General features: G+C 43.8%; 1 protein-coding gene and 1 long non-coding RNA gene across 2 annotated transcripts in view; one reads left to right on the top strand and one right to left on the bottom strand.

The window, feature by feature from the left end:
* MAPKAPK2 (MAPK activated protein kinase 2) overlaps nt 1–12,530 on the top strand; it is an 80,612-nt gene that overhangs the window by 64,289 nt on the left and 3,793 nt on the right. Inside the window, exons 2-7 of the mRNA XM_081009105.1 lie at nt 1,493–1,632; nt 3,984–4,048; nt 4,635–4,714; nt 8,711–8,837; nt 10,071–10,146; nt 11,963–12,087. Of these exons, the coding sequence (XP_080865231.1) occupies nt 1,493–1,632; nt 3,984–4,048; nt 4,635–4,714; nt 8,711–8,837; nt 10,071–10,146; nt 11,963–12,087 (613 nt within the window). The remainder of the gene's footprint in view (nt 1–1,492; nt 1,633–3,983; nt 4,049–4,634; nt 4,715–8,710; nt 8,838–10,070; nt 10,147–11,962; nt 12,088–12,530) is intronic.
* LOC308478946 lies at nt 4,710–8,695 on the bottom strand. The gene is made up of 2 exons (XR_013987395.1): nt 7,676–8,695; nt 4,710–7,544 (listed from the first exon to the last, which is right to left on the bottom strand). It is a non-coding gene; the product is annotated as an uncharacterized lncRNA (long non-coding RNA).

Genomic DNA, 12,530 nt, shown 5'->3' with positions numbered 1-12,530 from the left:
GCGAGATGAGCACGCAACCCCAGAGTCGGTCACGACTGGCCCGTACATGCAGGGGTACCTTTACCTTTACCTTGGTTCTCGAACTTAATCTGTTCCAGGAGTGAGTATGACTCCCAAAACTGTTTGAAAATCAAGGCGCGGCTTCCATTTGGCTGCAGGAGCTTCTTGCACTCAAGCAGAAGCAGTGTCGGATGTTTGGCTTCCGAAAAACGTTCACAAACCGGAACATTTATTTCTGGGTTTGCGGCATTCAGGAGCCAATTTGTTCGGGAGCCGGCCATTTGAGTACCAAGGTACCACTGTAATCGACTTGGGGTGATAATATATCCCTGTTTAATGCATGAACCCACTGTGAATGGTTATCCGCGATTGTTGCCATCATATTATTGTGGAGGAGCCAAAGGATGTTCACAAATTTATTTGGGCAGCCAATTTTCGGAAGGACAGTCCACAGGGCAGTACGATTTACAGTGTTGAAGGTCTTAGGTCAATAAACAACCATATATAGGGGTTGGTTTTGCTCCCTGCATTTTTCTTGATGCTGTCGCACAGTGAAAATCACATCCACTTTCCCCTTAGAAGGTCAAAAACCATTTTGGGATACATCCACAATTGGTTGCTCCAGCCAAGTGGTGTGAGTTGCAGTTACAGTATTCACCACAAGATGGCAGTGCATACCTTGATATTTTATTTGTTTTGCTGGTTCAGAAGATTTGTAAGGGATTCAAATGCAACTTCTTCTGAACATTACATCAGACTTAATGGTTTTTTGTCTGGTTCAAGCCCCTGCTTGTGAAGTTCTCAAGGTGGCCGTGTCCATCTTTCATCCCATTTTGTGGTGGGTTTTTTGGGCAAAAATAAGAAAGTATACAGTAGCATCCTAAAGTTCTTGGAAGAAATTGGGGGGTGGGGAATCTTAATGTGATAAAATGTCCAGTGAATTATTGGATTGGGTCCTTTTAATGCACTTCATATTTGTCACTTAAGCTAGGAGTGGCTGACATGGTGGAATGGTGCTATGCCGTTCTACAGAAAACAGTGTCTCTGCCACTTACCAGGATGGTATAGGGACAAGGTAACGGTGCAGTCAGGACTTTGTGGGCGCACCAAGAAAACCCCAAGGTGCAGTTCCCATCTTGCACTTACCGCCTCAGCCACTCCCGACTTGACTATGGGAGGTCACTTAGTTCCCAATCTCTAAAATGGGACTTAGGATCTGCCTAGCTGTTGTGAACATGACAGATGCAAAGATTTGTTAAGCAAACTACTTGAAAAAAGGAGAGAGAGAGAGAGAGAGAGAGAGAGAGAGAGAGAGATTGTGTTCTTTTGGGGGATTGTGTGAAATCTTATTCATCCACGTCTTATTCATGACGCAAACTTTATCCTACTGTACACTGGGGAAATGATTGCTGGCAAGATGTTAATTGTTAGGCAAAGATGGTATGGACAAGCATGCTAAGCTCACACTTCCTTTTTCTCTTTCCCTTTCCAGATGCTGCAAGACTGTCCGAAAGCTCGCAGGGAGGTGGAGCTGCACTGGAGGGCATCTCAGTGTTCTCATATCGTGAAGATTATAGACGTCTATGAAAATCTTTACCAGGGTCGAAAATGTCTCCTGATAGTCATGGAATGGTGAGTGTTGTGGTTTGATGGGACAAAGCGAGTTGTGCAGTTGGCCATGCTTAACCACTGCTCACAGCTAGAGAGCACCACACACAGCTTTGTAGTCAGAAGTGCTGTTTTATCACTACATTCCCTAAATGTGGATATGACCCACCTTTATGGGTAGTCCCACAACCCATATATATCATTCATTTTCACTGGAAATGGCATTTACATCTGCATTTGAACTCATTAACATATGCAACTATTACAGTGCCGAGATAATTTATTCCCAACCATAAGTTTGCTAAAGATAGGGCATCTTCCTTGCAAAGAGTTAGCTGATACAGATTTTAAGTGTTTCTACTTGGGTAAATTGGTACTGAAACTGGCAGAGTTGTGGGTGGGTGGGCAGGGTGTGAATCAGGGAGAGATTATAGAAGTTGTGGGGTGTTTTGTTTTGTTTTTAACTCATTTCCTGCTTTCTAAACTTTTCTCTTGGGTAAAGTGCTTCAGATGACTTTTTTTGGGTTGTTGCTGTAATTTACTTTTAAAAAAGAAATTCACGATTGCTACCCTTGCTTAAATCCGGGGGTGGGGTGGGTGCTTTTATTTTATTTATTTGCTTAACATCTGTACACCATGCTTTTTGGAGAGAAATGCCCAGAGTGGCTTAAATTTTTTTTTTGGGGGGGGGGGACCACATTCAAAACAAGAAAAACCATAGTAAGGAAGTGCAACGCAGTAACAAAGAAATAGCGAGATAGAAACTAGGGCAAATCATCAGGTCTTTACTGAGTGTCTAAATACTAGCTGTGGATTTCTTTCGTGAAACACTTTTAGATGTATGGTAACACAGAAGAACATCCCTGGATGTTTTGTGGGATACAGCTTTATAGGATAGGATATGGTGGCACGGTGGAAAAGATACAAACACCTAATCTAATGCAGATTTAAGTAAGCAGGCAGGCTTCTATGGAAGGAAGCAGTTTTTCCAGATTCCTTGGACCTAGGCCATTTAAGACTTTATAAATCAAAACGAGCATTTTAATTTGGAAACACAACAGGAGCCAATAAATATATTGAAAGATGAATGCAATGTATTGATTTCTGGCTGTTGACATTAGCAGACTTGCCGCTGCATTCTGAACCAACTTGAATGTTCTGAGTGGTCTTCAAAGGAATTGCAGTGTGCAATGCACTGCAGTAATCCAATCCTGACATGCTTAGATCATGGCAAGGTCATTCCTATCCAAGAAGGGAAGAGACTGAACACTAGGAATCCTGTCCTGCTGCTGAACTTTTAAAAGCAGGGACGGGGGAAGTGCCTGAATGTGAGCTGAGGGAGCCTCCACCAGGGGGAGCTCTGCTAGCAGAAAAGTGCTCCACCTGATGGCCATCCCCCTACACTGACTCCCACCTTACACTGTGTGACAAAGCCCTACTGATTGTTTGGAGAAGATTATTGAGTTACGAGGGGCTGCAGGATGGGGTGATACAGGTTGTGTGAACTGCTTGGTGCTTCTGTAACCATTGGCTGCGATAGGCAATTGTACAGGGCAAGTCAAAGTCCTAGGTAGCATCAGAAGCAGACAGACAGAAGAAAGCTCTTCAGTGTTTTATGTCACAAAACATCTTGAACAGTGGAAAACTTCTAAGCAAAGTTTGAAGCTACATTAGATGCTAATAGACCTATTACTTTATTAGGATTTTGCTCTTTTGTGCAGCCCATTCTGCCCCCACACCTTTTTCTTCCAATAGATAGATAGATAGATTTGTTCCAAAGCGATTCTCATCAAGATAGTTAAAGTCAAATTGTAAGCCAGTTTAATATGTTTCTTTCTTTTAATCTCCACGCCTTACATCTTTAAAGGAGCTTCAGTCTTTTAGAGCTTGCCTTGTTCTTCTTTTCATTCAGAGACATTTGAGCAGATATATCACTCTATGCTTATTAACTGCACTGTGGCCGTTGCAAGCTTCTTGGGATGGGTGCTGACTACATGGGTTCACTGCCACATTTCTGTTGAAACAATCTATGCCCTAAATAACTTTATTGATGTCTTTCCCTGGTGCCCACAAACCCTCTGAGCCCCAGGTTCCTTGGTCATGATTGTGGTGTGATGGTAGTTACCTTTTTCTCCGTGGAAAACTACATAGAGCTGAAAGAGGAAGAGTGACACTCTTTCCTACTCTCTTTTTCAACCCTATATGTGCTTTTCAAGGCTCAGATTAATTCCAGATGGATCCGAGTTTCACCCAGAGGCCTTGGGAAAGTGGTGTGTATGTGCATGGACATGTACTCAGAGCCTGGTGGTGGTTTTGCTTAGGCAGTAATTCTTGTTGCTTCCATTTTTGTAACGGCACTTGTTTATGACTTTCAGCTTGGATGGTGGGGAACTCTTCAGTCGAATTCAAGACAGAGGAGACCAGGCGTTCACAGAAAGAGGTATGAAGGGATACAATAGATTTCTTAAAGCTTAACAAACATCGACAGTTTAAGTCTTCAGGCACAACTGTTTACTTTTTAAGGCAGAGAATGGGGACCACTGGCCCTCTGTATGTCAAAGGACAAACAAACTGGAGCCTGCGAGTAAAGGACTGAGGTGGATTTCCGATTCTGGACTAGCGTTCAGTTTGCCAGTTTGGATGTCATGACAAAGTATGACTAGAAATGACATGGAAAGGAAACCATGAGCTCATACTTTTGTTTCTGATCACCTGAATTAAGTCTGTGGTCAGGAACGTGGCGCCACGTTCTCTTGCCAACAGCACCCAATGATGTGGAGGAAAGGTGAGGAAACATCAAGGCGGGTGGGTGGGGGTAAGCCATGTAGATGTTATGGTGGAGAAGAGGAGGACCACACCATGGGGCAGCATCAGCTTCATGTTCTTCATCACATTTGTTTCTGCTCTGAAACCTGACCAGTAATGTTCTTTGTTCCCTCTAACTCCTTATAATCTGGGTATTAGGTGGCGGTTGCCTCTTTGGCTGCAGAGTAAAATGACCCGCTTTGTTTTCTTATCTTCCCCAGAGGCTTCTGAAATAATGAAGAGCATCGGAGAAGCCATTCAGTATTTACACTCAATCAACATTGCACACCGGGATGTTAAGGTACTTCTTTTTAATATACTTTTTATTGGTTTTTACACATGTTTCCCAAACATAACATCCCATTTTAAACAACATAACAGATCTTTGGCTATCACAGCCTAGGACTTCCATCAACCTCGACTGATGGTTTTCTGACTTCCTGGATGTGGTCCACACAAGACTATTAACTATTTCCAACGACTCTGACCAAATGAAGGTGTCTCTAAGGTCCAGACAAAATGCTGTTCATATCACTTGACCTTGTGTGGTGGTGGTTTTCAGTGCATAACCAACATGGCAAAAGGCGTCCTGATTAGGACCATGGTAAGGAGGAGGATTTAACTATGTGCCCCAGCCATGGTTCTTATTCAAATTGCTCTAGCCTCCCAGCTCCTGAAATTCATTTTTATGCCAATGTGAGCTTTCTTCTGGTTGCAAATAGAAGGCACTGGGAGATTGGGACTAACGCCATGGCAGGAGCAAAGAGTTGATTTCCCCTTTCCTCACATGCCTTGAGCACAGTCTGGCTCCCCCCAATACAATGGCTATTTATTAGGGGGAAACTCTGGAAAGCCAAATGTCTAATTTGTTATGTCAAATAATTTCATGTCCAGTTTGACCCTAAAAATCTGGGGTCATGCATGTGTAGTGGGAGTAAGAATTATTTCATTGCAGCCAATCCTTACACTTCATGTGATGAGTGTAATTCATGTGGTACCAGCAGTAAAATGCCAGCAGCAGATGGCTTCTGGAATAGTACTAAATTTGATTTAGGAGGTCTAAAACTTAATTGAACCGAACAGTGGCACAAAACAAATACTACCTACCTCTGATATCAGCAGTGTCTGCCAGCAAAGGAGGAAATATTCCTTTATTTTTATGATTTGAAAGCATCCTGAGAAGATGTAGATTCAAACCCACCCCACCCTTCCACCTGAGTTGGTCTCTGAAAGAGGAACCCCTTCACCCTCTCACTGACCAGTACTGGCAGCCATTGGTAGAGAGTGCTGTAGAACTCTCTTATCCCCTTGCCCTACTCAACTGTTCTGGTCAAGAGAGACCTGCCCCACTGCATCTCAACCCTTCATGAACTGTGAAAGTTAATGGAACTTATTTGAATGCCTACATAATCCCCTTTCATGCTAACTCATGGAGGGCAGAATGGGATGCCTTCTGGCCCCGTCTCCAGTGTCTGTACGTTGAGTGTGGGCATCTGTGAACAGGTGCCCTGTGCATTATAAGCTGCACCTAGATGCTCTATCAAAAGGGACTCCTTGTGACTATTCACAAGCAGTTGTTCACATATACAGAAATTAATGCTTAAGGCAAAGGACCCCTGGACGGTTAAGTCCAGTCAAAGGCGACTATGGGGTTGCGGCGCTAATCTTGCTTTCAGGCCGAGGGAGCTGGCGTTTGTGTGCAGACAGCATTCCGGGTCATGTGGCCAGCATGACTAAACCGCTTCTGGTGCAACGGGACACTGTGGCAGAACCAGAGCGCACAGAAACACTGTTTACCTTTCCACCGCAGTGGTACCTATTTATCTACTTGCACTGGTGTGCTTTCGAACTGCTAGGTTGGCAGGAGCTGGGACAGAGCAATGGGAGCTCACCCTGTCATGGGGATTTGAACTGCCGACCTTCTGATCGGCAAGCCCAAGAGGCTCAGTGGTTTAGACCGCAGCACCACCCATGCTTTATGAGTGGATGGTGAGGGCACATGTTTGTCTGTGCTAGTTTAAATAGGCAGCCCTTGCTCGCTTGTCATGTTAACAGAGAGGGCAAAGCAAGGGTAGCATATTTAAGTCAGAGCAACCCCAGTTTAATTCCTGAAGAGACTGTGGGTAAAATTAATACCTCCAGCGTTATTGCACTAGGTTCATGTAGGCAGGTGCTCTGGAAGAACCTTCTCTGGATGTGGTTTTCAGCTAATCAGGGACATGTGAACAAAGTCTAGAATGCAACCACACTGAGGAATAGCAATTGTGCAGCTCAGCATGGTAAGGAAAAGCTAATGAATTCCTGGAAGAATGCTAATTTGGTTAGGTGGTTCCTTTTGTCTAGAACCTACCCCCCAGGATATTTGGACTAAGATTCCTTGTTAACAGAAAGGGCTCCCAAGCATGTTTTTTTAAATAAAAGGTAGATTCTTTGTTAGATTTAGGACAAGGCTGGAAAAATCCAATTGCTGTAATTATAATCCACTGCCCCTGAGGCAATAGGATGGGCTTGAAAATGTTTCCCTTTCCCTGCCTGTTACATAATTCTACATCACCTGCCAGCACATTATTTCTCTCCTAAGTGACGAAATTTAAAGTCCTCAAAGGCTATGGAACCATATTTTTAGTCTTGTTCTTTTTGGCTCTTCTCTTTTATGGAGATGCAGGAACAGGTGCATGTTATTTAGATAAAGAATATCAAGAAGGGGGTATTCATGTGGACAACTCGAGCCTTGGTTTCACTGCACCACTGCTGAAACATCTAAAAACTAACACCCACACCCACACCCCGCTGAACGGGGATCTGGTTGTTTGGGTCATAATCTGCAGCTGTGAATAGTGAAAACAGAGCTCTAGATACATATTGGCTCTCTCCACTGCACACACATGCCTGCTGTGGATCTTGATCTATATTATTAATATTCAAGGTGCAAAGTATATGTTGATCATTTTATGCTTTCTGAAACAAAATATATACTTGCATACACTGATAGAAGTTGAGATGTGGGCGGGTATACACTCTCAAGTGTGAAGGGTAGTTTTAGGTTCCCTCCCCCATATATCTTAAGCCGTTCACATTCTGGTTTACTCTTGCTGCTGCTGCTGCTGCTTCTGCTACTACTACTACTACTACTACTACTACTACACACACACACACACAGAGAGAGAGAGAGAGAGAGATTTGCAATACTCAAATTCAAATTCAAATACACACACACACTCCATTAACATGCCACTTGCATAGACCAAAGATTTTTACATACCGACCATGTTCCCACCTAAGGCAAAAGCATAGTTTAGCAGTCTGTGGCTGAGCCTGAATGAGCCACAGGGAAGCAGCTGGAGGACTTCAACAGGTATGTGTAGCGGTTTTTCAATGAGTCTCATCCATTTAACACTAAAACATGGTTAGATGTCAAAATCGAAAACTCTCTGTAATGCTGCCTACTCCCTTCGTGGCTGAACTCCTGCCCACCAAAAGTTCACAAGCTTAAGCTTTGTGCTAATAAACATTACATAACATTTCATTCGCTGAACAAATGGGCTAGGGAACGTTGCATTTCAATAAACTGGTCAAGAGCCTTGAGGCCAACACTTATAAAGAGTTCAGAGACTATGTTTACTTCAGGTATTTATTTAATTTGGGAGGGTAAATTGGCAATACCACCATTTCCCCTGTAAATATGTGTTTAATTCCTCTGTTCCTCTATAAATTCCTCTAATGTCCTAGTCTCTGCTGTAAAAGACTCTCTGAAGCTTTGACCTTGCAAATATGAAACGCATCATGTCTTGAGGACTGCAAATAAACTCAGTAGCATAAGCATTATAGGGAATTGTCAATATAATCTGGATCATATGCCTAATGTACACAGATGTGTAATGGCATCTGCATAATTGCAGCTATTGAGAGGGCCTTTTCAGTTGGGGATGCTTACCTGTCACTATCATGCCTTTCTAGCACCAGGAAAAGACTGTTTTCATTCCCCCAGGTCTTTTAAAAATTTCATTTGGATTGTTTTCACTTGCCCCTGTTAATGCTGTTGTTTCTTAGTCTGTTCCTGTTTTTTATTCATAGCTGTGCTTCACTTTTCTACTGTTTTTAAATGTCTTTGAAATGACTGTCAGGCTTCGTTGGGAGTAATTTTTACTGCAGATGCATGAGGAAATGGTATAAATCAATAAGCAAAGGTTAATGGACACCTGATCATTAGTTTTTACCATGTGCCCAGCCTAGGGTCTGTAAGGTGGTGCAAAATATAGTTTTCTCTTAAGCTGGTTTTGCCTATTATGTCTTGCAGCCAGAAAACCTCCTATACACCTCAAAAAGGCCCAACGCTGTATTAAAACTCACCGACTTTGGATTTGCTAAAGAAACCACCACACATAACTCTCTAGCTACACCATGCTACACACCATACTATGTGGGTAAGTAAACCATTGGAGAGCATCACCCGCTTCTGAGACATAAGAATTGCAACCTCCAGCACCTCTCTTTCTCATAGAAATAGTGATGGTGAGCTTCAGGGCACATGTACACTGCTGTTGCGTTTTGTAATAAGAGTAGGGGTGGGTTTTCAAGATTTTCAAGCAAGCAGCCTGATCATTTTATTTCATTTGCTACATCATTTAAACTAAATGGCATCTCTCTCAAGTTTAAAACCTCAGCACTGGGCTGCAGCTGATTGGGCAAACAGGTGAGCATGCTTCAAAAGCTGGTCTCTATGTGCTTCCAATAGATTGCTTGTGCTGCCTACTTAGGATTCTGGAAAGAAAAGGGATTGGCACAGGGTGAAACCTTTAACAAAAGCAGCCAACACAGGTGTCACTATCAGGTGGCGACCAGATTGAGGTTGTGCAGGTGATCCCCTCATTCTATAACAGTTTCTGGCCTGGGAAAAAGTTGGGAAATTATTATTATTATTATTAGTTTGGGGATTTAGTTCTGGTCCATTTTTAAATGGAAGAGAGAAAAGCAATGCATCATTCAGTTTCAAAGGCTAAGACCTCTGGTCACTTTTAAACACCGTATTGGCCTGAATATAAGTCTCACTTTCCCCCCAAATTCCGACCTTGAAAAGTTAAAGTGCGGCTTATATTCGCGACCTTACAGTATGCAGCCAGGAGTGTGAGGCAAACAGCAGCAGGAGCGTGGTAAAGTGGTGCCCGCCCCGCATGTAGTCCCCCCAAGGCCAGGAAGGGAGAGAGCGAGGAAGGGGAAAGACTGCCAGCCATGCAGCGTGGCTTACCCCCCCCCCCCCAGTACGCAGCCAGAAGCAACGAGGAAGGGAGCTACTTATATTCGGGTATTTTTTCTTTTTCCCTCCTCCCTCCAATTTTAAATGTGCAGCTTATATTTGGGCCAATACGGTACTTTTCTGGGACCCTTTAATGTCCTTCGCTGGCAGTTTTATAAATGTTCTATGGCAAACAGCCTTGGTGTCAGAGGTTTTCCCATGAACTGAGAACTAATATCAAGTGCCAGGTAAACTGTATCCAAACAGCATATTATTTTGCAAGTGTACTCCAGGCACAGTTCCAAGGGTAATAAGCTCCACAGAGAGGGGGACAGCCTGTCCTCTTGAAGTGTAAATGTCTGAAAATTGTACTGATAGCATGTGTGACAAAGTTGACTTTGCATTTTGTTTTCATCTCCTTTAGCTCCAGAAGTACTAGGCCCAGAGAAATATGATAAGTCCTGCGATATGTGGTCCCTTGGTGTCATCATGTATATTTTGTAAGTCTATTCTTCTGCACTGTACTGCACGGCACAGTTAGTTGCTTTGTATATTCTCCTCTGTGTGTTCTTGCTCCTGGCAGGATTCCATAAAGTTCCAAAGTTAGGGATATTCTTGAGCCAGTTAAGTGGGAAGGGCTGTGCTTCCGGCATGTTCTGTTTATTGAGTCATTGAGGAAGATCCTTTGTCGATATTGAGGAAAAAAGCACAGATTATGCTGGCTGATTCAACACACTTTAGGAACAAGCCCTGGGCGGTAGAAATAAAGTTGGGTGCATTGATTGTGGGGAAGATGAAATTGGGAATGTTTTCCAAGGCCGCTTCCAGAGGAAAAAGATACCCTGCCTCCCTTGACTGCAAGGTGAGCGGCAAAGCGGTGGAGGCAGAGGAAGAAGAAATCCAGTTCTCATGCCTGCAGAAAGGAGGAGAGCGGCAGGCAGAAGCTGCAGTTCCATTCCACCCATTTTCTTCTGTCTGCATCTCTCTCTGTCTGCCTCTCTCCTCCCTTCTGCCTTAGTCTTTCCTACAACTGTGCTAGGAAGGCTGTTGCTGCTGGATCCAAGCTTTTGCAACTGAATTCGTGCAAGAAACATGCACATGTGATATGATTATGCTGTATTTGGAGCGCTGCTTGTTTTATATGCTGAGTCATTGCTAAAATGTTTGTCCCAGTTGATGAGCTACTAATGCACTGAGACAATGGCTCATAGGATTTAGGCCAGGCATATCCAGAGTCCGTTTCGGTGGCCTAATCTGGTCTGTTGGTCGATTTAATCTGGCCCCCGTGGCAGCATATGTCCTGGAGTAAAAATCCTAATAAAGCTCAGCAATTTCAATGTTCACTTCATCAAATCTGGCCCTCTTTGAAAAAAGTTTGGGCACCCCTGATTTAGGCAGGTGGTTTGCAGCATGCCACACCTCAAAGTGGTTTTAACATTTAAAGTACCTTGGAACCTGTTTTTCCTAATGTCCTTTTAGTTAGATTGCTGCTTGGAGTGCATTTGTGCTGAAGAGAAGGGCAGGAAACATGCTAAACAAACGTGTACAAGACAACATGTTTCCTTATCCCACTGATGCTGATGCTTTCTTGCTGCTCCCTGTATAGCACAGCTGTGCCCTTAACCTGTCTCCCCAGGGCCCTTCATCACCCAGGTTCACAAAAGTTCACAATTCAGCTTTCCATGTTTGCCATGGGGGGTGCTCCATTGCTTTCTGTCAACAAATGTAACAAAAGGGACCTCAGCCTTTCTCTCCAATATGAGCTGTGGGTCAGGGCTAGTTTCCCAGTGTTGCACTGTGCCTGGAAGTACAGTGGAACTACAGAGATGATTCCCCAGGTCCAATAAGCATAAAGATCAGAGATAAGTCTCTGTTTGCTCTTAGTTAGTAAACAGCAGGAGCAGGGTGTTCTCTCTGACGTTAGGACTGTGGTCTCACAGCGCTAAGGTGGAAGATCAGGAAAATGCTGCCAGCCCTTTGACAACTTCCTGCTCAGAGAGTGAGCACAGAGTTATCTCTCATCTTAGCACTGTATTGTTTAGATTGGAGATAACAGATGCCAAGTGACTAACAGATAGGCGTGGTTTGCCAAAAATGGCCTCACAGGCCTAAGGCAGAGAGAGGCCTAGCAAACCTAGCTTAGAGCCTTAGGCTAGAGGTTCCCCACTGCTGTAGTGGACTCTCTTACCTGACAGCCTTTTATAGTACAAACAATAAAAATGATACCTTTTTGGGGGGAAGCACATTAGATCAGTTTGGCGTTCAAAATGGACTTCTCTTCTACATGTCATTTCTCTATTTTTCTCTTTTGCCCAGGTTGTGTGGGTACCCCCCTTTCTATTCCAACCATGGTCTGGCCATTTCTCCGGGCATGAAGAAACGGATCCGGATGGGTCAGTACGAATTTCCCAACCCAGAGTGGTCAGAAGTATCTGAGGAAGGTAAATGTTTGTGAACAGAAGCTGCTATTCTCCTCTGAAAGGGAAAATGGGATTTCAAAACCTGGAAAAATGTGATTCTCTGGTCTAGGGTTGGCTAAGCTGTGGCCTTCCAGATGTTGTTGGAATACAACCCCCAACATTACCCACCCCTGCACTAACCTCATTCATTCCTTGGCTCTCTTGCCTTTCATGAGTGGCCTTTTTACTCATGACTAAGCTATGGCTCAAGAGGAGGTCTTGCTCTGGTTCAGAGAAATTGTTCTGGGCCACCATAGCTGGAGTGTTTTGCTGCCAGGGAAGAAAAAGTGCCTGCTGCCCCCATAGTATGGCTTCTGTTAAGTTGTGGGTAAACAGCTCTTGTTTATTCAAAGGCCAGAACAGAACTGAACTGAAGGGTTCAGTCAGCCTGCTTATATAGAGCTCCAGTACAACGTAACTGTAAC

Source organism: Podarcis pityusensis, assembly GCF_964106645.2.
Source record: "Podarcis pityusensis genome assembly, chromosome: 6".
Lineage (NCBI taxonomy): Eukaryota > Metazoa > Chordata > Lepidosauria > Squamata > Lacertidae > Podarcis > Podarcis pityusensis.
The sequence above is the reverse complement of the archived record's forward strand: the minus strand, read 5'-3'. Positions and strand labels throughout refer to the sequence as shown.